General features: G+C 41.5%; 3 protein-coding genes across 7 annotated transcripts in view; 1 reads left to right on the plus strand and 2 right to left on the minus strand.

Annotated features, from left to right (window-relative positions):
• scamp5a (secretory carrier membrane protein 5a) overlaps positions 1-3,019 on the minus strand; it is a 15,706-nt gene extending 12,687 nt beyond the window's left edge. Inside the window, exons 1-3 of one of the 3 annotated variants that reach the window (XM_014170237.2) lie at positions 2,732-3,019; positions 1,726-1,804; positions 1,297-1,416 (exon numbers count right to left, since the gene is read on the minus strand). In XM_014170237.2, coding sequence (XP_014025712.1) covers positions 1,297-1,416; positions 1,726-1,732 — 127 coding nt within the window. In that variant the 5' untranslated portion in view covers positions 1,733-1,804; positions 2,732-3,019. Of the gene's footprint in view, positions 1-1,296; positions 1,417-1,725; positions 1,805-1,905; positions 2,027-2,367; positions 2,520-2,731 lie in introns of those variants that run through there. The other 2 variants (XM_014170239.2, XM_014170238.1) reach the window with 2 other exon arrangements.
• Positions 3,020-7,571: 4,552 nt separating this feature from the next.
• LOC106584718 (poly (ADP-ribose) polymerase family, member 16) lies at positions 7,572-12,925 on the plus strand. 3 transcript variants are annotated; one of them, XM_045706024.1, is made up of 8 exons: positions 7,577-7,976; positions 8,644-8,843; positions 9,078-9,215; positions 9,463-9,669; positions 9,908-10,079; positions 10,368-10,512; positions 11,110-11,291; positions 11,325-12,925. In XM_045706024.1, exons 2-7 carry the CDS (start codon positions 8,652-8,654, stop codon positions 11,243-11,245), a joined length of 990 nt encoding a protein of 329 aa, XP_045561980.1. In that variant the 5' UTR covers positions 7,577-7,976; positions 8,644-8,651; the 3' UTR covers positions 11,246-11,291; positions 11,325-12,925. The 3 variants fall into 3 exon arrangements, with proteins under 3 accessions (XP_045561981.1, XP_045561980.1, XP_014025715.1); XM_045706025.1 differs by having other exon boundaries at positions 7,572-7,976; positions 9,908-10,066; positions 11,110-12,925; XM_014170240.2 differs by having other exon boundaries at positions 7,578-7,976; positions 11,110-12,925.
• A 7,187-nt stretch (positions 12,926-20,112) lies between these two features.
• si:ch73-330k17.3 (cysteine-rich motor neuron 1 protein) lies at positions 20,113-23,312 on the minus strand. The gene is made up of 4 exons (XM_014170218.2): positions 22,909-23,312; positions 21,096-21,183; positions 20,594-20,819; positions 20,113-20,369 (listed from the first exon to the last, which is right to left on the minus strand). The coding sequence occupies exons 1-4, from the start codon at positions 23,279-23,281 to the stop codon at positions 20,319-20,321; spliced, it is 738 nt and encodes a 245-aa protein (XP_014025693.1). The 5' UTR covers positions 23,282-23,312; the 3' UTR covers positions 20,113-20,318.
• Positions 23,313-26,421: the final 3,109 nt, after the last annotated feature.

The following is a 26,421-nucleotide window of genomic DNA, read 5'->3' on the forward strand; positions in this document are numbered from 1 at the left end:
GACGGCCTGGTGTTCATTAGGGCATGCAACGGTAATGGAACATGAGGGGGTCTTATTGGACAAGTCCAGGTAGTCCCTCTCTGTTTCAGTCTGTTTTCAACCGTTTGGTGCCAAATAAACAGGACCATCGTGTTACTGTTTTACCATTTCCTGTTAGTACAATTACATTGTCTGGGACGGGGACCTTATGTAATTATAGTACAGCAGCACCGTCTGTTATTGGATGATTAATCTAGCAAAGTAAAGTTTAATTGGTTGCTTCAGATTTGTATGAGAGTTTGCAGAGACAGTAAAGGTAACTTTATGATTTTGTATCTTTGGTATCGGGGAGAGATCTCTATGACCAAGTTATGGTCTGTGTCCCAAATATAAATATTGCACTATAAAGAGAATATGCTGTAATTTGTATGATTTGTATTTTTTTTTAAATACAAAATTAAAAAGCTATCTATTCAACACACAATACACTGACTACTAGGCTAAAGGGCACAAACTAATGATAAACAATTGGGATTATTTCTAACATATATGTCACAGGACTTACTTATACAATCCCCAACCTGAGTGATAATGCAAATGAAATGAAAATGATAATGAAAGGTATACAATCATCGATCGATAAAGATTACCATTGAACTATTAGCTGAATTTTCAGCTCTTGTTGTCAAGTCAACGGTATAGATGGGAGGCTATGAACTAGAGGATGTTTATTTAGATGAAAAACCATGTCAAGTAACATTTCTTGGCTGGATGCCTGAAAGTCTTACTAAAGAGCTGCAAACCAGCTACACCCGGCTTCCTGCTATACCTGTGTTTGTTTCCCATAATGCTTTGGGTGACGTTAAATGTAATCTGAAAAGAAAGGCCAAACAGTAGCAGTAGCGCTTAACAGTTTACCGTTATGACGTCACTCAAGCAATCAACACAATAAATATGCAAAGGACTTTGTTAGAATGGGCCGGTGCTGCCCGGTACAGCACCAGAACCTCTAATCTTCTACTGCTTGAGTACCGCCCAACTCTTGTAGAATATTAGCTCTAATACTTGATGACTAGACCCAGTTTAACCAAGTTCAGAACTAAAAAGCATTCTCGGTAGGAAAATGGTGTATAAGGCTTGCTTAATCTGTCTAGGAAACCGACACAGATGACTCAGTCTCTAACCACAGGATGTCTTCCAAATGGCACCCTATTCCCTATTTAGTGTACTACTTTTGACCAGAATCCTATGGGCCCTGGTCAAAAGTAGTGCACTAAATAGGGAATAGGGTGCCACTTGGAATACCAACACACTCACAGATCCATAGGTAGTAGAGCTTCTTGCAGATGGAGCGGTGTACATCTGGGATCTCGTTGAAGTCCTGATAGAAACATGGCTTCAGAGGGATGAAGCCAGGCAGGGGAGGGAAATTGTTTTCTGTGGGGATAAAAGTAAGAGCCTCAGAATTTAACTTACTTAGTCAAATCTTGAATTAAAAACAAAATCCAAGATAAAATATTCAAGTTAAAGTATAAGCATTCAACCTGATCAACACACAAGTTATCTTAAAGCAGTCAGGTTAAGCATTGTGTGCTATAATTGCATGATAGTAAAATACTTATTAACTACTTACTACTAATGACTTATATATCTTACAAAAGAGTAGCATAATTCAATATTCAATACAGAAGTCACACTCTACAAAATATTCCCACTACTATATGTATGTATAAAGACTGTTCTTACCTGCCATTACAATTTGATATTTTCCTCCAGTTGGAAATAAATATTATTCAGACTAAAACTCAACGCCTTAGAAATGATCCTGAAAAGAATATTACATTGTATCAATATTTCAGCAAGGAAATGTATAATGTTATCATCATAAACACCATAATTGCCTTCATATTAATTCAAGCAACAAACCGGTATGTAGGTTATCGGTATGTAGGTTATGGGTCGGTTAACCGTGAAATGACGCCAAACCCGGCTCTCCCTCCCAGTGTGCTTTGCGCTCGCAGTCTTTATAACCCACCGCCCCACGCCTCTACAATATGGATTACAATGTAACATGTTACGTCGGTTATGCATAATATTCAATGGCTACAAACCCTACATTCTGATAGCCTCCTGAATACGGCCGTTGTTGTCAGTGAGATAGATATACATTGTAGACTGCATAAAATAATCTGTCATTTATTGTAATAAAGTTTGACAGTGTGATGATGGATATTTATGATATTTGCAGCTATCGTTCAAACACTCATAGGTTGAGGGTGTTTGGATGAAGGGCATTTTCCCAGCATATATTTTTGCACCAAATGGGCCTATACCACCAGACTGATAACAAACGATGTTATGAGAGCACGAATCAATGCAATATGATACCTTTTTCAGATGTTGTTATTCATGTTAAAGGATGGGCAGGATGCAGGATGCAAGATGCCGCTGTTTGTATGCTACAATTGCATCGTGATGAGCACTACATTCAATGGAGAAAGGGGCGCCCTTCAGATGAGTAACCGTAGTAGAGACCTAGCCTACGACACGATGGAGTATTTTCAGCAGGACTCAATAAACAAGTCAAACGATTGTACCATTCCTGCCGCATGATTATTCTACATTCTATTAATGCACAGAGCATTTAGTAAATCTATAATTCGCCCAATCGTGTAATTGAAATAGAATGAGTGAATGAAATGTAAATAAAACGGTATGGATTCGTTACTTTAGAAAGGATCTTATCGCTTACCTCTTTTTTTTTTCAAAACCAGGAATGCTGTTACTATGCAACGTTATTCAATTGCATTATATGACGATATTCTTTATGAAAGACAACACACGCTGGTGAAATTAAAACGACAGACATAAATTCTATATTCGATTAAAATCTGAAAAACCCAACGAGAGTTTAAGGTTACAAAGCTATTCCGTGACGTCACGTTTCTCCTCTCTCTTTACGCACATACCCGTCCTACTAGGAAATGGTTTGAGGAAACGGAATCGTTGCTGGACAGAACTGTCCAACAAGAAAACTGCTTACTAGCGGTATTTCACTCTCACTGTCTTAAAGGAAAGGTTGACCCATTTTCAATGTTATATTGTTTTTGTGTATCTCCGAGTGATGTTGTATTGATTCCCTGGGTAATTTCATGTTTTCATTTGTATCTAATTTATTGGCGTTCAAGCAGGTAGAAATGTGTCCGGTATGATGTAGCACTGTGATAAAGTCTCTCTCGCTACACTGGAAGTTAATTGGAATAGGACTTTTAGATCGCGAAAACGTCTATCATTCATGTCACTGATGTCAGATTTCAATACTGGCCGATGTCATAATTCGGAAGGATGTCTTCTCTCGAATGAGCCATTGATCATTTTTTGGGTGATATTCCTACCTAGAGAAATATAGCACATTTTCCCAACTTGTCTGCCTGTTTAGTAAAGGGTGCATTGCATTGTGCCATTGCCAGAGATATTATCCAAAGAAGATAGGAATCTAATGAATTAAGAAAGTTTTAACGCCCCACCCAGCAGACTGTCGACCAATCGCGTTCACGTTGTCATGCAACGTAGCGCGGTTGCTAAGCTTTTCGTCAAGCGATGCCTTCTCAATATCAGTGTATTTGTCCAGAAACGTGCCTATTTTCCTCGAAAGTACGTAATGTCACGATTCCAAAACTATATGATATTACACATAGTAAGTTAATTATCTCACATCTCGGAAAATATTTGTAATGTTAACTTCTTGTTGACGAAATTCGTGATAATGTTTTTTTTTTTAGCTAGTGCTCAATAGACTCCCATTCACTGTCCCAGAATCACACAGAATGCTTCGCGTTTCCCATCTCCTCAGAAGTGTATCTGCTGTTGCAAATGATCTGCAGTTTGAACATGGTGAGATTGTAGAGTCCTAAATTGATAGTGCAGTTTGTTTAGGCGATTTTATAGCTAACTAGCTACTTTACATGCTGATATTGCATAAACCAAAAATATTGTTCTCACATATTAGCGTTAAGCCTGCCCTACTATAGTTTAAAATGTAGAGGATAGCTGTTGAGGCACATAATATGCTACAATTCTCTCTCTCTTTCTCTCTGTCTCTCATTTATATACAGTACCAGTCAAAAGTTTGGACACACCTACTCATTCCAGGGTTTTTCTTTATTTGTACTATTTTCTACATTGTAGAATAATAGCGAAGACATCAAAACGATGAAATAACACATATGGAATCATGTAGTAACCAATTTTTTTTAAACAAATCAAAATATATTTTATATTTGAGATTCTTCAAAGTAGCCATCCTTTGCCTTGATGACAGCTTTGCACACTCTTTGTATTCTCTCAACCAGCTTCATGAGGTAGTCACCTGGAAGGCATTTCAATTAACATGTGTGCCTTGTTAAAAGTTAATTTGTAGAATTTCTTTCCTTCTTAATGCGTTTGAGTCAATCAGTTGTGTTGTGACAGAGTTGGGGTGGTATACAGAAGATAGCCCTATTTGGTAAAAGACGAAGTCCATATTATGGCAAGAACAGCTCAAATAAGCAGTCCATCATTACTTTAAGACATGAAGATCAGTCAATATGGAACATTTCAAAAACGTTGACATTTTCTTCAAGTGCTGTCACAAAACCATCAAGCGCTATGATGAAACTGGCTCTCATGAGGACCACCACAGGAAAGGAAGACCCAGAGTTACCTATTCTGCAGAGTTAACTGCACCTCAGATTGCAGCCCAAATAAATGCTTCACAGAGTTCAAGTAACAGACACATCTCAACATCAATTGTTCAGAGGAGACTGCGTGAATCAGGCCTTCATGATTGATTTTGCCGCAAAGAAACCACTACTAAAGGTCACCAATAATAAGAAGAGACTCGCTTGGGCCAAGTAGCACGAGCAATGGACATTAGACCGGTGGAAATCTTTCCTTTGGTCTGATGAGTCCAAATGTGAGATTTTTGGTTCCAACCTCTGTGTCATTGTGAGATGCAGAGGAGGATGAATGGATGATTTCTGCATGTGTGGTTCCCAACGTGATGCGTGGAGGAGGAGGTGTGATGGTGTGGGGGTGCTTTGCTGGTGACACTGTCAGTGATTTATTTAGAATTCAAGGCACACTTAACCAGCATGGCTACCACAGCATTCTGCAGCGATACGCCATCCCATCTGGTTTGCGCTTAGTGGGGCTATCATTTGTTTTTCAACAAGACAATGACCCAACACACCTCCAGGCTGTGTAAGGGCTATTTTACCAAGAAGGAGAGTGATGGAGTGCTGCATCAGATGACCTGGCCTCCACAATCACCGACAACCAAATTGAGATAGTTTGGGATGAGTTGGATATATATATATATATATATATACAGTTGAAGTCGGAAGTTTACATACACCTTAGCCAAATACATTTAAACTCAGTTTTTCACAATTCCTGACATTTAATCCTAGTAAAGATTCCCTGTCTTAGGTCAGTTAGGATCACCCCTTTATTTTAAGAATGTGAAATGTCAGAATAATAGTAGAGAGAATGATTTATTTCAGCTTTTATTTCTTTCATCACATTCCCAGTGGGTCAGAAGTTTACATAGACTCAATTAGTATTTGGTAGCATTGCCTTTAAATTGTTTAAGTTGGGTCAAATGTTTCGGGTAGCCTTCCACAAGCTTCCCACAATAAGTTGGGTGAATTTTGGCCCATTCCTCCTGACAGAGCTGGTGTAACTGAGTCAGGTTTGTAGGCCTCCTTGCTTGCACATGCTTTTTCAGTTCTGCACACAAATGTTCTATAGGATTGAGGTTAGGGCTTTGTGATGGCCACTCCAATACCTTGACTTTGTTGTCCTTAAGCCATTATGCCACAACTTTGGAAGTATGCTTGGGGTCATTGTCCATTTGGAAGACCCATTTGCGGCCAAGCTTTAACTTCCTGACTGATGTCTTGAGATGTTGCTTCAATATATCCACATAATTTTCCTTGCTAATGATGCCATCTACTTTGTGAAGTGCACCAGTCCCTCCTGCACCTTTATTTAACCAGGTAGGCCAGTTGAGAACAAGTTCTCATTTACAACTGCGACCTGGCCAAGATAAAGTAAAGCAGTGCAACACAAACAACAACAGAGTTACACATGGAATAAACAAACGTACAGTCAATAACACAATAGGAAAAAAAGGGGTGATGCTGCCACCCCCATGCTTTCCCGGTTGGGATGGTGTTCTTTGGCATACAAGCCTCCCCCTTTTTCCTCCAAACATAACGATGGTCATTATGGCCAAACAGTTCTATTTTTGTTTCTTCCGACCAGAGGACATTTCTCCAAAAAGTACGATCTTTGTCCCCATGTGCAGTTGCAAACCGTAGTCTGGCTTTTTATGGCGGGTTTGGAGCAGTGCCTTCTTCCTTGCTGAGCGGCCTTTCAGGTTATGTCGATATAGGACTCGTTTTACTCTGGATATAGATACTTTTGTACCTGTTTCCTCCAGCATGTTCACAAGGTCCTTGCTGTTGTTCTGGGATTGAATTGCACTTTTCGCACCAAAGTACGTTCATCTCTAGGAGACAGAACGCGTCTCTTTCCTGAGCGGTATGATGGCTTCATGGTCCCATGGTGTTTATACTTGCGTACTATTGTTTGTACAGATGAACGTTGTACCTTCATTGCTCCCAAAGGTGAACCAGACTTGTGGAGGTCTACAATTTGTTTTCTGAGGTCTTGGCTGATTTCTTTTGATTTTCCCATGATGTCAAGCAAAGAGGCACTGAGTTTGAAGGTAGGCCTTGAAATACGTCCACAGGTACACCCCCAATTGACTAAAATGATGTCAATTAGCCTATCAGAAGCTTCTAAGGCTGTTACATAATTTTCTGGAATTTTCCAAGCTGTTTAAAGGCACAGTCAATTTAGTGTATGTAAACTTCTGACCCACTGGAATTGTGATACAGTGAATTATAAGTGAAATAATCTGTCTGTAAACAATTGTTGGAAAAATTACTTGTGTCATGCACAAAGTAGATGTCCTAACCGACTTGCCAAAACTGTAGTTTGTTAAACAATAAATTTGTGGAGTGGTTGAAAAACGAGTTTTAATGACTCCAACCTAAATGTATCTAAACTTCTGACTTCAACTGTATATATAATCTTAAGAAGCAGTCCCTGCATAGAAGCACATTTACAGTAAAATACACTGGTGGATACTGCCACCAGCCCACGCCACCCAACGTCCTCCATAATCCAACCCCAAATTCAAACCTGTGAGCAACAGACACAACTCTGGAGACTGTCTGCAAGACTAGTTATCTTTTAATCGTGAATCTTCACTACGTGGCCGGATACCTTGTACCAGCAGAGGGTTTCGACTAGTTACCACAGACACAAAGTCAAAATGTACTATTTTGTAAAAATTCATGGTAAACAAAAATGTCCTTTTTGGTCTTAATTTAAGGTTAGGGTTGGGCATAAGGTTGGCAGTGTCGTTAAGGTTAGAGTTAGGTTTAAAATCACATTTTAAGAAGATCAATTGTAGAAATAGGCGGGGTTTATGACTTTGTAGATGTGGCAACTAGTGATGACCCCAGCAGAGAGGAAGAGGCGAAGCGAGAGGATTTACTCAGCCCAAAATATGTCATCGTGAGATAAGTGTTCTTATTACACCTCATTGGAGATAAGCCTTTTTTCTATGGAGGTCTATAAGAGTTTCGAATTCCGTAAGGCTTAATTGATCGAATAAAAGTTTCGCAATGTTTAGTCTGTTAAAATGTACTGATATAATTGTATGCATGTGGAATTCTGACAACTTTGAGAAAAACGACTTGGTTTTGCCTGTTGTTCACACGCGTATCTGTCCTCTCATTGGCTAGAATCGTCCCAGCTGTTCGCACTTGCCTTCGATCACTGAGGACATTTCCATTGTTATAGCGGTCACTCAGCTATCTTGTCAATATATTACAATATCTTTGTTACCAGTCGAACCAGTTGTAGGTAACGGGCTCACTCAGGTAGGTTTTTAAAGCAATCCGTTTTTAATATCTCATCGAAAGTCTAGTTATTACAAGTTGACAAGTACATAAAGACGTTTTTAGTATTGTTTATTAGCGAGATGTATTGCTATCGGTCGGATATGCTAATTACTTTATGCTAAGCTAACGTTAGCTACCCAGCTAGCTTCCAGCTTCATCTAACGTTAGTTAACTTATCTTTCATCTTTATGACTGACCCAAGTTTTTTTTTAAGATAGCCTAAGCTACGTTTGTAAAGTAGCATTATGTCTCTTTTAAACGAAGTGTATTGATTATTTAACATTGTCATAATGAACCAACAGGTTTTGTTGACATATGGCACAACTATGTAAACATCATTAGCTAACTAGCTATAGCCTGTGGCTGGCTACACATCATATTTTCACTCAGCCTTTGGTGGTAAAGATTAAGTTACTTAACAAGCCAACTAGGTCAATGCTTTTCTGAATCAATTATGATTAGAAAGGTCCAGCCACATCTCTATTTAAATCTGATAGTGGTCCCTCCACATTTTAATGGTTTCACACAGTAGCCGTTTTCACACAATCAATATCCTGTTTATACGTGTCTGTTATTAGCTGTCAGTGATGTCGTGTCCATGTACACTTGGGACCTGCGACGCGTCTCTTATCTCCATTGTCTACAGTGTTGGGAATGCAGCCGCCACTCCCACCAGATGAAGTCAGAGAGCTGGTGTGTTCCTGTCTTCACAGGGACCCGGTAGCTGCTGACCTGAGATGCAGCCTGTTTGTTGCTGCTGCTCAGAGCTACAAGAGGGACTCACTGCTCAGACCCTACCCCCCCAGATATATCAGAGACACTGACACCAAAGAGTTTGATGAGCTGGTGAGGAATTAGACAGGACAGAAAACACTGATATTTTCCCATATCAAAAGAGAATGTTTGACTTATAATTTAAACCTTCAGATGCAGCCTTTCTTCTAGAATTCAAACACATTATTCAGCGTCACTGTGTACCATACCTGTCCAGTTGGTGATGCAATGTACTGTAATCAATACTGTACTGTGTTGATGTAGCTGGCTCTCCTAGGTTATAGACTGCTCTTGTGTTCCTCCCAGCTGTCAGATGTGAGCAGTTTGCCTGGTGTGAGGGAGCTGGTGAGATTGAGACCTGGCAAAGCTGACCATCATCTGGCCCTCACACACTGGGTTCTCTTCTCCAAGAGCTTCGCTGTGAAGACACTACAGAAAGACGAGGTAAAGGCAAAGTCAATAACATGATCACCTCACTTTCAACATTCTCAGATTGTTGGATGTTCCTGTCAGCTCAGCATTACCATCTTATAACCTACACCTAGCGTTCACGTCAAGGGGTTTGGATCTCTTGGCGTAACTGCTAAGGTATTCTGCTGACAGTTGCTGGTCCCGGGTTTGAGTCCTGGCCAGGGCGGCCCTTGAATATCCTTGTTCCCTTTCTCCTCTCTGCTGCCCCTTCCTTCACCAGTATGTCAAGCTCTGTAACCTGACAGAGGCTGAGGGGATCTCTACGCCGGTCCCGGACTTCCTGTTCGAGCTAGAGTACTGCGACCAGATGAACGTTAAGTTTGAGAAGACACGGGCGGGACGTGACCTCTTCTATGCATTCCACGGCAGCCGACTGGAGAACTTCCATTCTATCATCCACAACGGACTACACTGCCACCTCAACAAGGTCAGTGCAGAAATGTGGCAGTCCCACCAGGCCTGTCATGATGGAGATGATCTTTGGTTCCCAGTAGCCCTACTTGAGTATATATGGTTGAATGATATGTTCACAGATAATTGTTATGTTGAGTTAATAGCCAATATTAGCTATAGCATCATTTGAAGTTGCAGAGTAAAATCTAATCATTTGTCAGACCATATTTCTTTGTTGACAGACTGTTGTGTTTGGTGATTTTCCCCCACAGACGTCATTGTTCGGAGAGGGCACGTACCTCACCAGTGACCTCAGCATGGCGGTCCTCTACAGTCCCCATGGCAACGGTTGGCGCGACAGCCTCCTGGGACCGTTGCTAAGCTGTGTCGCCATGTGTGAGGTCATTGACCACCCAGACGTCAAGTGCCAGGTAAAGAGGAAAGGTACGTTTGCACAACCGCTAGGATACTTCATAACAGATAAGTGGAGACCCAGTACAGGCAGAGGTGGATATGACTTTCCTCTGAGTCTGGTTCCTCTCAAGGTTTCTTCCTTCTATGGAGGTTTTCCTCTGCTTGTTCTTAGGGGTTGAGGCCAGGTTACTGTAATGCACTTTTTTGATGTAAAAAAAAAAGAAGGGCTTTTTGATTAATTTGATGGACAATGCTACAGAAATGTAAACTGCTACCCCCTAAACCCTGTCAATAATTATTTCCCTAAACCTGTTTCAGACTCTGAGACCATTGACCGGCAGCGATCCAGAGCCAGGAACAGTGAAGGAGGAGAGGTCCCTCAGAAGTACTTTGTGGTCACCAACAATCAGCTGCTCCGAGTCAAATACTTGCTAGTGTACTCTCAGAGAAGACACCTGTCCAGGTTAGTCCCCTGTATGGGTGGAGCACTGCTCTTAAAGTCTAACACCTCTTTGACAAACGGCTAACTGGATGTACAAATGCGGTCAAATATATTGGCACCCTTGCTCTTTACAATTGAGCAGAATGTTCAGTTTTTTTCTTTTCAAAACTGGTTCAGTGGCACCTGCAATTTAACACGTGTGAGATGATAAATTGCACAGTAAACAAGAATCATTGCCTCCAATGAAATGTATTTTGAATTTAGAATAATTTAGTCCAGGCCATTTTTACTTTGTTTTACTTCAATCTCAATTTCACTTTAGATGATAATTATTTTTTTGGTCCTGTGCATTTGTAAATCAAACAAATTTTTTTTTTTTTCAACTTCAAGTGATTTGATAAAAAATAGTGAATCATGCAAGTGTGCCAATATATTTGACCATCTGTGTTATCTTTGCTGCCCTCTAGTGGTGTCTTGGTGTGTTGGGAAAAGGATGAACTTTCCAGCTTGGCGTCAGCAGCCGCTTCAGATTTTCATTGCCGTTCCAACTTCTATATGTGTTTACTTCTTCTGTAGTGCAGTTGTAGTCTTTTGACTTGTGTGATGTGATGTTTCCAGACATTCCCAGGGCAGGTCGTGGCTGGTCAGACATCACTTTGCCATTATGATGAGTCTCTACCTACTGCTTCTCATCTTCATCGGTACCTTCAACTCCACCACATTCCTCTCCTTCTGGAACAGGCTCTTCCGGTGATGTCACAATCACAAGACTGGCTCTTCCGGTGACGTCACAAACACAGGACGACACTCTTCCGGTGACGTCACAAACACAGGACGACACTCTTCCGGTGACGTCACAGGACGGTCATGGTGCTTTTCCACTTCAGCCCAAGATGGTCCAGCCTGAGGCTTTCTATGGGCTTAAACCCTGGTGTTTTACGAGATAAATAGTTTCATTTCCATCCCTTGGGCTTGACCCTAAGGCACGAGTGTGAAACTCATTCCACGGAGGGCAGAGTGTCTGCAGGTTTTCTCTCCTCCCTTGTACTTGATTGATGAATTAAGGTCACTGATTAGTAAATAACTCCCCTCACCTGGTTGTCTAGGTCTTAATTGAAAAGAGAAAGCAGCAGACACTAGACCCTCCATGGAATGAGTTTCACACCACTGCACTTCGAACTTGGGAAGAGCAGTGTGTCAAGTTCAACAACCTGTGAAATTTCAACAGTTTCTTATGAGAAGGAATAGTTAATCTAGACATGGACCATTATTCTCATTCATAGTGCCTTCCCTAACACAGAGACAGACCAGACGGCTGGACAGCACAGGAGACAGACCGGACGGATGGACGGACAGAACGGGAGACAGACCGGACGGACAGCACGGGAGACAGACCGGACGGACAGCACAGGAGACAGACCGGACGGACAGCACAGGAGACAGACCGGACGGACAGCACAGGAGACAGACCGGACGGACAGCACAGGAGACAGACCGGACGGACAGCACAGGAGACAGACCGGACGGACAGCACAGGAGACAGACCGGACGGACAGCACAGGAGACAGACCGGACGGACAGCACAGGAGACAGACCGGACGGACAGCACAGGAGATAGACCGGACGGATGGAAGGACAGCACAGGAGACAGACCGGATGGAAGGACAGCATAGGAGACAGACTGAACGGATGGAAGGACAGCACAGGAGACAGACCGGACGGACAGCACAGGAGACAGACCGGACGGACAGCACAGGAGACAGACCGGACGGACAGCACAGGAGACAGACCGGACGGACAGCACAGGAGACAGACCGGACGGACAGCACAGGAGACAGACCGGACGGACAGCACAGGAGATAGACCGGACGGACAGCACAGGAGACAGACCGGACGGATGGAAGGACAGCACAGGAGACAGACCGGACGGATGGAAGGACAGCACAGGAGACAGACCGGACGGATGGAAGGACAGCACAGGAGACAGACCGGATGGAAGGACAGCATAGGAGACAGACTGAACGGATGGATGGACAGCACAGGAGACAGACCGGACGGATGGAAGGACAGCACAGGAGACAGACCGGATGGAAGGACAGCATAGGAGACAGACTGAACGGATGGAAGGACAGCACAGGAGACAGACCGGACGGACGAACAGCACAGGAGACGTGGGCAAATAGGACAAACACCTTAACACTGTTTCCCTTTCATATGTTTTCCATCTTCCAACCCTTTGTATGTACAGTATGCATGGTTATCACTGCTATGGTTATAACACCCTCACATGCTGACAACACCGCCCGCGTCTCGCGAGCGTTGTAAAATAAGTGTACACATACATGTTATTCAATCATTGCGTCCACACTGTTCACGCGGGTCTACGAGCGTCTGCGTAGATGGCCAGCGCTTTGTGATGCTTGACGTGCTGCAAGTCCTGCCTCTCCCATCTCATTGGTTTTTAGGAGTATATATACCCACATGGGTGATTGAAAGATGAACTGAGGTCTACTCTCCAGTCCAGTTGGTGGTGGTAATGCACCTTAAAGTTGGTTGCCAACCGCCATATTAAGTCCAAAGAAGAAGACTGAAGGAGGAGAGATTACTAGAAATACTTGGTTTACCCTTTTATCTGTGGATTAATTGTCGGAGTAGAGGACCTTGTGCATTTCAGGTAAAATAACAACCCAAGGTTTATATCCCAGGACAAATTAGCTAGCAACAGCAAGCTAGCTAGCTAAATTGCCATATATGTTTAATGCTTTTTGACCTGGGTGGACAAAATCAACATGCGCACGATGGCGGACGCACGCGGAGCGGTGTGGTCAGCACGTAAGACTGTTTTCACATGAAGGAAACCATGCTTTGAGTCATTTCCTGTTGTTGAAAGTAAACGTTATCATGGACTACTATGTAATATCGCTGAGTATACCTTTTTTTTTATCACTAACAAACAAGTTTTGAGGTCAATTTCAGTACATTGAAATTTAAAATTTCCTTCATTAATGTCATTTAGCAGACGCTTCTATCCAATGCGACTTAGTCATGCATGCATATGGTTTACGTATGGGTTGTCCCGGGAATCAAACCCACTATTCTGGCGTGGCAAGCGCTACAGAGAATAGGAATTTCAGTGTACTTCCTAAAATAACTGGAATTAAAATGGAATTGACCCTGCTAACAAATATACAGTGCATTCGGAAAGTATTCAGACCCCTTGACTTTTTCCACATTTTGTTATGTTAGAGCTTTATTCTAAAATGCATTAAATTGCCCCCCCAGTCTAGACACACAATACCCCATAATGACAAAGCAAAAACAGGTTTATAGAAATGTTTGCAAATTTATAACAAATGTTAAAGTATTCAGTCCCTTTTACTCTGTACTTTGTTGAAGCATCTTTGGAAGCGATTACAGCCTTGGTTCCAATCAGTTGAATTTACCACAGGTAGACAGACTCCAATCCAGTTGTAGAAACATCTCAAGGATGGTCAATGGAAACAGGAAGCACCTGAGCTCAATTTTGAGTCTCATAGCAAAGGGGCTGAATACTAATGTAAATAAAGCATTTCTGTTTTATTATTTTGAATACATTAGCAAAAATGTCTAAAAACCTGTTTTCACTTCGTCTTTATGGGGTATTGTGTAGATTGATATTTATTTTTTAATACATTTTAGAATAAGGCTGTAACATAACAAAATGTGGGAAAAGTGAAGGGGTCTGAATACTTTCCAAATGCACTGTATACAGTTATTGTGCTCAGTTTATTTTTTTATTTATTGTTGCACAACTACTTACCTTTTGCCTGCATCTGCCTTACGCTTAGCAAATATAAAATACTGCTAAGATTGTTGCTTTCATCAGTAATCACTGCTATATCAGTCTGCAGTAGTGTACTTCTGGGTTGTGTTCATTAGGGCACACGGTAGCAAAACGTTTCGCAACAGAAACAAATGTGTTTCTCATTGGACAAGGAGTCCTGTCCTTGTTTCTGTTCATCTTTGGTCAACATCTTGTTTGTTCAGTTTTTTTCACCTCATGACAAGTGAAGGACTTTCCACAGTTGTTCTAAAAGAAAATAATGGTTTGCGTTGGATTATGCTTTGCTGTTGTACTTTTTATCATGAAAAACCACTTGAATTTGTCAAGAGGACCCTAATTCTTGAAGAGCTGTTATATATTCTTTATACATAATTTAATTGTTTTATTGTTATAAGATATTCCCAAAACAATCATATCAAATAAAATTTGCTTTTGTATTGCTTATGACATTTTCCATTTCTTACAGTTGATCTTAATCGTAACAAATACATTTGGTGTTTTTTTTTCTCCCTTTTTTGAGACAATTAAACTTTTATTTAACTTGTGGATTATAGCTGCAACATACATCAAGATTAGCTAGTAGGCTGTTTATCATGAAATATCACATCTCAACAGCACTTTACGAACTATACAAGATTAGACAGAGCTAGTAGGCTGTTTCTCATGAAATATCACATCTCAACAGCACTTTACGAACTATACAAGATTAGACAGAGCCAGCGTAGCTAGTAGACTGTTTCTCTTAAACTCAAGGGATTTGAGGTTGGGAGTATTCAGATATTTATATGTATAAAAAAGTGAAAAGAATTGTAGATAGTCTTGGTGTAGATACTGTTGGTGACTGGCCTGTAAATAAGAACTTACTGGTTTGTTGGATGATCCACTACTTGGCCAAAAGTATGTGGACACCTGCTTGTTGAACATCTCATTCCAAAATCAATGGCATTAATATGGAGTTGGTCCACCCTTTGCTGCTATAACATCCTTCAGTCTTCTGGGAAGGCTTTCCACTAGATGTTGGAACATTGCTGCAGGTACTTGCTTCCATTCAGCCACAAGAGCATTAGTGAGGTCGGGCACTGATGTTGGATGATTAGGCCTGGCTCGCATTCAGCGTTCCAATTCATCCCAAAGAGTTGAGGTCAGGGCTCTGTGCAGGCCAGTCAAGTTCTTCCACACCGATCTCAACAAACCATTTCTGTATGGGCCTCGCTTTGTGTACAGGGGTGTTATCATGCTGAAACAGGAAAGGACCTTCCCCAAACTGTTGCCACAAAGTTGGATGCACAGAATCTTCATTGTATGCTGTAGCGTTAAGATTTCCCTTCCCTGGAACTAAGGGGCCTAGCCTGAACCATGAAAACAGCCCCATACCATTATTCCTCCACCAAACTTTACAGTTGGCACTATGCACTCTGGCAGGCAGCGTTTTCCTGGCATCTGCCAAACCCAGATTCGTGGTGAAGCGTGATTCATCACTCCAGAGAACACGTTTCCACTGCTTCAGAGTCCAAGGACGATGAGCTTTACACCACTCCAGCTGACGCTTGGCATTGCACATGGTGATCTTAGGCTTGTGTGCGGCTGCTTGGCCATGGAAACACGTTTCATGAAGCTCCCAACGAACAGTTATTGTGCTGACGTTGCTTCCAGAGACAGTTTGGAACTCGGTAGTGACAGTTGCAACCCAAGGACAGATACATTTTACGCGCTTCAGCACTCGCCGGTCCCGTTCTGTAAGCTTGTGTGGCCTACCACTTTGCGGCTGAGCCGTTGTTGCTCTTAGATGTTTCCACTTCACAATAACAGCACTTACTGTTGACCGGGGCAGCTCTAGCGTGGCAGAAATTTGACGAACTGACTTGTTAGAACGGTGGCATCCTATGACTCTGCCATGTTGAAAGTCACTGAGTCCTTCATTAAGGCCATTCTTCTGCCAATGTTTGTCTATGGAGATTGCATGGTTGCACGCTCTATTTTATACACCTGTCAGCAACGGGTGTGGTTGAAATAGCTGAATCCACTAATTTGAATGGGCTGTCCACATACTTTTGTATATATAGTGTATGTCTATAGGTGTAGACAGAGAGTGTAGAATGGGGATGTTATCCTGTGTAGAGATGAGAAGATAAATAAAAGCTTTGAAACACTTGTTTGATGTAGAACTTCTAGTTGTGAGTCTTATTGGTCTGTGTGTTCCTCCATATTGTAACTTTATCATGCTGCCTGTCCGTGGGAATGTTTTATGACAGCTGGATCCCTGAAGGTCCATTCTTATCTGTGTTCATTATCAGTGAAAAAAACAACAGAACCAATACACGGGCTTGATAACAGTGGCGGCTAGCTTTGTTCACCGAGGTGTCTGCCATACACAAACTATTATGTAAATAAATCCCTGCCTGGTCTGTCCCTGTCTAGATAACACAAGGCTGTCCCTGTCAATGTTCTTGGATATGAGCTATTGAATAGAAGAGGAAACACTAGTTTAGTCAGTAAGGATGGATTTACGTAAATTAATATGCTTTTGAATCGTAGTAATATGGAAATATGTTGTGCAATCTTGTGTCAATAGTTTACTTACAAACTGAAAACATTTAGCAAAGGGTCGGTTTGCATAAAATAATTTATAGCTTAGCATTTTATGACTTTAATCAATAATATTTCTCAACTGATATTTTAATCAATAAATACACTATGTGACCTTGGACCAGATTTATTAAACATATGCATTAGAACAAAGTTGGTTCCAGAAGAAAGTTAATAGCGGCAAAAAAACATCAACGCCAAATCACTGATCTGTCGGTTTTTACATTTTTAATTTGTCAACCTTGATGTACCTTCGGCCCTACATTCCCTCTGGAAAATAACAGATGCAAAGTTTAAATTTGTACCTAAACATCCAAACTAGGTGGATAATATATATTTTTAATGCTTTCAGACTGTGGCTTATCAGATTTCACAATGTTTTATTAATTACATTTTAGTCATTTAGCAGACGCTCTTATCCAGAGCGACTTACAGTAGTGAATGCATACATTTCAAACATTTCATTTCATGCATTTTTTTTTGGTACTTGGCCCACCGTGGGAATCGAACCCACAACCCTGGCGTTGCACACACCATGCTGGCGTTGCACACACCATGCTGGCGTTGCAAACACCACACTCTACCAACTGAGCCACAGGGAAGGTACTTAATTAAACATACTTTGAAGTACTACTTACGTAGTTTTTTGGAGTATCTGTACTTGACTTTTTATCTTTTTTACTACTTTTACTTCACTACATTCCTAAAGAAAATAATCTACTTTTTACTCCATACAGTACTTGTACATTTTGAATGCTTATTAGTTAACACCGTTTGGAATTAAAATTGTGCAGAGAAGCAGCTGACATCCTCTTGATTTTTTTTAATCGCCGTCCTTTAATTTTATCTTGTGTTTCAGAAGCCTGTGATTGTAACTGAGATATCAAAAATGTCTGTGGAATGACTGATAACTTGGCTGCTCAATGAAGGCCTACTTCTCACAAAAATTACCACCTGTACTTGTGAATTATTTTTTTTCTTTCTTGATCACTATGTCTTCACCAGAAGGCACTTTATGTAAGCCAGACAGACATCTGAAGGACGTTCAGAGAACAACCAGCCTATTGTTGGGCCAGGCAGTATTCTTGTCTCCTACTGACTTTGTTATTGTAGGCTCATAAAGACTGTTATTCAGTAACCTCTATGCAGGTGTACAGTGTGTTCAGAAAGCGTTCAGAAACACCCCTTGATTTTTTCCCCACATTTTCTGTTACAGCCTGATTTATTTATATATATATATATATTGTCACTGACCTACACACAATACCCCATAATGTCAAAGTGGAATTGTGTTTTTAGACATTTTTTACAAATTCATTAAAAATGAAAAGCTGAAACGTCTTGATGTCAATAAGTATTCAACCCCTTTGTTATGGTAAACATAAATAAGTTCAGGAGTAAACATTCGCTTAACAAGTAACATAATAAGTTGCATGGACTCACTCTTTGTGCAATAATAGTGTTTTTAATATGATTTTTCTATGATTACATCATCTCTGTATCCCACACATTCAATTATCTGTAAGGTCTGTCATTCGAGCAGTGCATTTCAAACACAGATTCAACCACAAAGACTAGGGAGGTTTTCCAACGCCTCACAAAAGAATGACATCTATTTGTACATGGGTAAAAATGGAAAAAGCAGACATTGAATATCCCTTTGAGCATGTTGAAGTTATTAATTACGCTTTGGATGGTGTATCGATACAGGCGTCCTTCCTAACTCAGTTGCCGGAGAGGAAGGAAACCGCTCAGGGATTTCACCAGACCAATGGTGACTTTAAAATAGTTGCAGAGTTTAATGGCTGTGATGGAACTGAGGATGGATCAACAACATTGTAGTTACTCCACAATACTAACCTAAATGACAGAGTGAAAATAAGGAAGCCTGTACAGAATAAAAATATTCCAAAACATGCATCCTGTTTGCAACAAGGCACTAAAGTAATACTGCAAAAACTGTGGCAAAGCAATTCACTTTGTGTCCTGAATACAAAGTGTTATGTTTGGGGCAAATCCAATACAACACATTACTGACTACCACTCTCCATATTTTAGTGATGGCTGCATCATAGTGGTGGCTGTATCATAGTGGTAGCTGCATCATAGTGCTGGCTGCATCATAGTGGTGGCTGTATCATAGTGGTGGCTGCATCATAGTGGTGGCTGTATCATAGTGGTGGCTGCATCATAGTGGTGGCTGTATCATAGTGCTGGCTGCATCATAGTGCTGGCTGCATCATAGTGGTGGCTGTATCATTGTGCTGGCTGCATCATAGTGCTGGCTGCATCATAGTGGTGGCTGCATCATAGTGGTGGCTGCATCATAGTGCTGGCTGCATCATAGTGGTGGCTGCATCATAGTGGTGGCTGCATCATAGTGCTGGCTGCATCATAGTGCTGGTTGCATCATCTTATAGGTATGCTTGTAATCATCAAGGACTGGGGAGTTTTTCAGGATAAAAAAGAAACAGAACTAAGCACGGGCAAAATCCTGGAGGAAAACCTACTTCAGTCTGCTTTCACAAGCCACTAGGAGATGAATTCACCTTTCAGCAGGACAATAACCTAAAAAACAAGGCCGTTGCTTAGCAAGAAGACAGTGAATGTTCCTGAGTGGCCAAGTTACATTATTGGCATAAATCTACTTGAAAATCTAGCAATGATCAACAACCAATTTGACAGAGATTGAAGAATTTATAAAATAATAATGGGCAAATGTTGCACAATACAGGTGTGGAAAGCTCTTAACTTACCCAGAAAGCCTCACAGCTGTTATTGCTGCCAAAGGTGCTTCTACAAAAAGTATTGACTCAGGGATGTGAATACTTACGTATATAAATGAGATATTTCTGCATTTTATTTTCAATAGATTTGCTAAAATGTCTAAAAACATGTTTTAGCTTTTTCATTATGGGGTGAGAATCATTTTTTTTAAATGTTTTAAATAATTTTGAATTCAGGTTATAACACAACAAAATGTGGAATATGTCAAGGGGGTATATGAATACTTTCTGAAGGCAGTGTAATTCACTCCCTCAACCTTAACCTCATCGGTCCAAAATCTATTCAAAATCGAGCATGTACTCAGAAAGATTGGATACTCAGATGTGTGTTGTTATTGTACCCCAAAAAGCTTTAACATAGGGACATGGATATTTGATCCACTACATTAAACAATTGCGCATGTTGGAATATGTAAGGACACGTTATAATCTACAAAATATCATTTTTATTCACAAAATTCAAGATGCAGTCAATTTATCATATTCAAAATGTACACAGGCAATGTATTTACCACAACCAAAAAATATTATTGTCAAGTTATTCAAATGATGTATTTGAAAATAGCTGCCATTCAGTATCTGTAACACACTGTATCAGTGAAAATTCTAGTAAGGGGTTTCTTCTCAAAGCATCAGTTCGGACATCCAGGCACTAAGCACACAAAATACCCCTCCGCATTACTCTGTTGAGAAAAGATATATACAATTCAAAAGGTGCAGAAATGTATTATTCCAAAGCAGATTGTGAATGTTCAACCTATTATAAGGAATGTAAAGCATTTACAACTGCTACCCTGGTTTAGATACCACCACGAGAAATTGCTATCATTTATGACATCATATCTGTCATACAGTTAGAATTCTGGGTACGATTAGTCCGTTCGCAACTTGGCACGCTGCAGCTCACCTGTAGGTTGTGGTGACAGATGGGGTGGTGGTTGTAGTGGTGGTGACGGTGGGGCTCGGCCAGGTGGTTGTGAACACACCTCCCAAAGCGGTGCAGGCAGGCGGGGTCTGAGGGGGCACAGGTCTGTGGGCAGGAGGCTGTGGACGGGGGTCTCAAGACCAGACAGCTGGAGCATGACGTGTGCTGGCATTTACCATGACACTCCTGCTTCTCCAGGGACACTAACCTGCCGCAGGGAGAGAGAGTAATTCATAGAGCTTTTAAAGGACATGAAAAAGGGTAGTACATGGGAGGCAAGTGATGAGAACTGAGAGGTAGAGTTGGGGGATCAATTCCGTTCCAATTCTGAGATTTTCAATAGAATTGACCCTAACTTTTGAGAGAATTATTCTGTTTCCAGGCCAGGAAAACAGGTAGAAACTCTGAGGGGAGGGAGAGAGGGAGAGAGGGAATGGACTGCGGGTTTGGACTGAGATGTCCCGGTCCAGATATATTCACCCACCTGGCAGAGCACACCTCATTAGGATTGGTCTGACAGTACTCCCAGGTGCATTCTGGGCGACAGGACTCCACATCCAGGGTCTCCAGCACTGCCAGGAAAAAAACTGCTTATGAGACAAAGGAAGGTAAACGACCTAAACCATATAACCTAAACCATACAACCTAAACCATATAACCTAAACCATACATTACTATTCATGCCATACAACCTAAACCATATAACCTAAACCATACAACCTAAACCATACAACCTAAACCATATAACCTAAACCATATAACCTAAACCATACATTACTATTCATGCCATACAACCTAAACCATATAACCTAAACCATACAACCTAAACCATACAACCTAAACCATATAACCTAAACCATACATTACTATTCATGCCATACAACCTAAACCATACAACCTAAACCATACAACCTAAACCATACAACCTAAACCATACATTACTATTCATGCCATACAACCTAAACCATACATTACTATTCATGCCATACAACCTAAACCATACAACCTAAACCATACAACCTAAACCATATAACCTAAACCATACAACCTAAACCATATAACCTAAACCATACATTACTATTCATGCCATACAACCTAAACCATACAACCTAAACCATATAACCTAAACCATACAACCTAAACCATACAACCTAAACCATATAACCTAAACCATACAACCTAAACCATACAACCTAAACCATACAACCTAAACCATATAACCTAAACCATACATTACTATTCGTGTAAAACTTGTAAAACTACAACTTGTAATAGTGTATAAAACAATGAAGGGGACCCACTATGAGCATCCATCCTATATAGAGCTATCTGTAGTGGTCCGACTGCTATCTCTCTGTGATGTCAGATCTCTCTGTGATGTCAGATCTCTCTGTGATGACAGATCTCTCTGTGATGTCAGATCTCTCTGTGATGTCAGATCTATTAAATAGGAGAATCTACAACAATTTGAATCCTTAACTATACAGACGATAGTAACAGGTAGGACCATTCATTTCACCATACGTCTAGATAACAGGTGTAATTATGTGTTAACTGTTAACAGGAGAAAGTATCTTTGATTCAAAGGATTCCTTCACCGACACGATCGCATTGCACAGCTCGTAAATAAGAATAGCCTCATTGGTGCCAATTTCTGGTGTGTACGTCTCCGCAGCTCAACATCTCAGGTATGGAATGCACGTCGTGTCATTTAAAGATTCATTACACGTCAGGGACCATGGACGAACAGCAGACCGTGATTCAGAAGCACAGTTGCAGCGCTTCTCATTCAAAACCAATTAGATTTTATCATGTATAGTAAAGCAGGGGCACAACTTTGGTTTTAGAAGTTTGGGGGACAAATATAAATATATATATATATTTTTTTTTTTATCCATCCAGTCAGATAAACACTTTAAATAGCCTACCCGACCACTCGGAGGTGTCCCCATGGTTCTAAAGCCTCGTTTTGTATCACATTCCAATTATTAAACTGGGGAGGGACAAAAATCTAATTTCAGAATGTTGGGGGGGGGGGGCATGTCCCCCCCTGTCCCCGTCCCCAGTAAAAGTTGCGCCCCTGTAGTAAAGTATTAGAATGCCTTCAGTGACACTGTTCTAGGCCCAGGGATATTCTCCTCCTTGATTTCACTACAGTGCACTCTGCTTACAGTGAACGTGGTTTTAGTAATCGACCATTTATAGTGATCAAATCGTCCTGCACAGATGTGATTACCATAAGAGAAGTGCATTGAATAACATGGTGGTGGCGAATGTTGTCCGTCAGTGTATCCTACCTGCTTTACAGATACCTTTACGTTCCTCTGCGTTTGGTATTCCCTCAGCAGCCGAGACAGACTCCTGGTAGACACACACCAACCCCTCGTCACACTTGCCCAGGTAGTCCCAGGTCCCACCACAGCTCTCCCCAGCCGTCCTGGCACAGGCTGGGCAGCAGCCGCAGACCCCCGTGGTCAGGCCACCTTTACACTGGAGCTTCAGGGCCCGGCGGTGGGTGCAGTGGATCCTCTCACAGGGCGGACAGTGGAGGGCCTGGAGGGTCTGGGACTGGGCCTCGGATTGGTGTGAGGTCTCTGACCCTGACACCCCCAGTGATGCTGCTGCTACTACCAACAGCCACATCTGTGTATGACAATGACTGATGATCATTCTGGCGGTATGAGGTGAGAGGACTTGGTGAGGATCTTTTATGCGGTCGTTGTTGGCAACACCTAGGCAGTTTACAAGGCACCACCTCTCCACCCCCTGTAGCAGCCAATGGATGGAGGGGGGTATTACAGTAGGGTTGCTGTGTGTGTGTAGTGTGTGTGCGTGTAGTGTGTGTGTGTGTGTAGTGTGTGTGTGTGTGTGTGTAGTGTGTGTAGTGTGTGTATAGTGCGTGTGTGTGCGTGTAGTGTGTGTGTGTGTAGTGTGTGTGTGTAGTGTGTGTGCGTGTAGTGTGTGTGTGTGTAGTGTGTGTTATCCATCAACAGACTTTATCTTTACCATCTCCTTTGTTGTTGTTTGTTCATTCCAAATAAATCTTTCTTTCGAAGTGATTTTTGTAGTAGATTAGCTTGATCCAGGTCTGCTGTACAAGACTCTTACAAAGACCCTTTGTAATACAGGTCACATGACGACAACCAAGTGGGGCAATTCAGTGGGATCAGATAGTCACCTTCTTACAAGGCCAAAAGGACAAGATTAGGACATTGGCAGGTTATCTGAACAACCCTCTGGGCTTTCTAGAAGTCTGGAGGCCCGTAATAAAAGTCTAGCGAGTCGTGTACCTTAAAACGAATATGTACACGATGTCTCTGAGGTCAGACCCTTGACCTGACCCTTGACCCGACATCAATCAACTGCCGCTCTGCTGCAAGAATTATGAAATATCACAGCTGAGAACTATTATGGCAGCAAAAAGTTTAAGGAAAAGTCTGATGGAGATGAAGTCCCTCACATCAATGGAATTAAACGGTTTATTAACGTAATGTAGTTAGAAACTCGTTCACCAGACTCTTCCCATTATGCTGTGCACAATTAGCAGATAACCCCACAAAATAACATTACAATTCCTCATACCTGATAAACCAAAATTATACAAATTCAAAAAGCATTAAAAAAAAAAGCTACATAATTGTAACAATTAATTTCTTAAATTGGGTGCATGAAAAAAACTAAAACACTACAGTCTAATACAATGCTCCTATGTCCAATGCCAATCAGAAAATAATGAATATTACAGTACAACCTTCTTTCCCACTTGGTCCATTCATAACAAGCGGTTTCTCACCTTACTTACGAGCCATGCAGAGTTATGCCAAGGAGACCTTTAATGATTCTTGCTTCCACTCAGTGGAAGTGATTATACATGCAGAGCATTCGGAAAGTATTCAGACCCCTTCACTTTTTCCACATTTTATTACGTTACAGCCTTATTCTAAAATGGATTTAATAGTTTTTTCCCCTTATGAATCTACACACAATACCCCATAATGACAAAAGCAAAAACATTTTTTTGAAATTTTAGCAAATTTATAAAAAATGTTAAAGTATTCAGACCCTTTACTCAGTGTTTTGTTCAAGCATCTTTGGAAGCGATTACAGCCTCGAGTCGTCTTGGTTATGACGCTACAAGCTTGGCACACCTGTATTTGGGGAGTTTATCCCATTCTTCTCTGCAGATCCTCTCAAGCTCTGTCAGGTTGGATGGGGAGCGTTGCTGCACAGCTATTTTCAGGTTTCTCCAGGGATGTTCGATCGGATTCAAGTCCGGGCTCTGGCTGGGCCACTCAAGGACATTCAGAGACTTGTCCCAAAGCCACTGCATTGTTGTTCTGTCAGAAGGTGAACCTTCGCCCCAGTGTGAGGTCCTGAGAGCTCTGGAGCAGGTTTTCATTAAGGATCTCTCTGTACTTTGCTCCTTTCGTATTTCCCTCAATCCTGACTAGTCTCCCAGTCCCTGCCACTGAAAAACATTCCCACAGCATGATGCTGCCACCACCACGCTGCACCGTAAGTTGAGTACATTTTGGCGCATTCCTCCTGACAGAGCTGGTGTAACGGAGTCAGGTTTGTAGGCCTCCTTGCTCAGACACGCTTTTTCAGTTCTGCCCACAAATGTTCTATTGGACTGAGGTCAGGGCTTTGTGATGGCCACTCCAATACCTTGACTTTGTTGTCCTTAAGCCACTTTGCCACAACTTTGGAAGTATGCTTGGGGTCATTTTCCATTTGGAAGAACCATTTGCGACCAAGCTTTAACTTCCTGACTGATGTCTTGAGATGTTGCTTCAATATATCCACATAATTTTCCTCCCTCATGATGCCATCTATTTTGTGAAGTGCACCAGTCCCTCCTGCAGCAAAGCACCCCCACAACATGATGCTGCCACCCCCATGCTTTACGGTTGGGATGGTGTTCTTCGGCTTGCAAGCCTCCCCTTTATCCTCCTAACATAACGATGGTCATTATGGCCAAACAGTTCTATTTTTGTTTCATCCAACCAGAGGACATTTCTCCAAAAAGTACTATCTTTGTCCCCATGTGCAGTTGCAAACCGTAGTCTGGCTTTTTATGGAGGTTTTGGAGCAGTGGCTTCTTCCTTGCTGAGCGGCCTTTCAGGTTATGTCGATGTAGGACTCGTTTTACTGTGGATATAAGTTCTTTTGTACCTGTTTCCTCCAGCATCTTCACAAGGTCCTTTACTGTTGTTCTGGGATTGATTTGCACTTTTCGCACCAAAGTACGTTCATCTCTAGGAGACAGAACGCGCCTCCATCCTGAGCGGTATGACGGCTAAGTGGTCCCATGGTGTTAATACTTGCATACTATTGTTTGTTCAGATGAACGTGGTACCTTCAGGCGTTTGGAAATTGCTCCCAAGGATGAACCAGACTTGTGGAGGTCTACAATTTGTTTTCTGAGGTCTTGGCTAATTCCTTTTGATTTTTCCATGATGTCAAGCAGAGGCACTGAGTTTGAAGGTAGGCCTTGAAATACCTCCACAAGTACACCTCCAATTGACTCAAATGGTGTCAATTAGCCTATCAGAAGCTTCTAAAGCCATGACATCATTTTCTGGAATTTCCCAAGCTGTTTAAAGGCACAGTCAACTTAGTGTAAACTTCTGACCCACTGGAATTGTGATACAGTGAAATATAAGTTAAATAATTTGTCCGTAAACAATTGTTGGAAAAATTGCTTGTGTCATGCACAAAGTCCTAACCGACTTGCCAAAACTATAGTTTGTTAACAAGAAATTTGTGGAGTGGTTGAAAAACGAGTTTTAATGACTCCAACCTAAGTG

The sequence above is a fragment of the Salmo salar genome, chromosome ssa23, assembly GCF_905237065.1.
Source record: "Salmo salar chromosome ssa23, Ssal_v3.1, whole genome shotgun sequence".
NCBI classification, from domain to species: domain Eukaryota; kingdom Metazoa; phylum Chordata; class Actinopteri; order Salmoniformes; family Salmonidae; genus Salmo; species Salmo salar.

Excerpts from the sequence above, each read along its gene's own strand:
- LOC106584718 (XM_045706024.1), top strand. The coding sequence starts at position 8,652 with ATGCAGCCGCCACTCCCACCAGATGAAGTCAGAGAGCTGGTGTGTTCC. Across the intron at positions 8,844-9,077 it reads CCAAAGAGTTTGATGAGCTG|CTGTCAGATGTGAGCAGTTT; the intron begins GTGAGGAATTAG and ends TGTTCCTCCCAG. Across the intron at positions 10,080-10,367 it reads GTGCCAGGTAAAGAGGAAAG|ACTCTGAGACCATTGACCGG; the intron begins GTACGTTTGCAC and ends AACCTGTTTCAG.
- si:ch73-330k17.3 (XM_014170218.2), bottom strand. The coding sequence starts at position 23,281 with ATGATCATCAGTCATTGTCATACACAGATGTGGCTGTTGGTAGTAGCA. Across the intron at positions 20,820-21,095 it reads AATGAGGTGTGCTCTGCCAG|GTTAGTGTCCCTGGAGAAGC; the intron begins GTGGGTGAATAT and ends TCCCTGCGGCAG. Across the intron at positions 20,370-20,593 it reads TCTGTCACCACAACCTACAG|AGTAATGCGGAGGGGTATTT; the intron begins GTGAGCTGCAGC and ends TTTTCTCAACAG.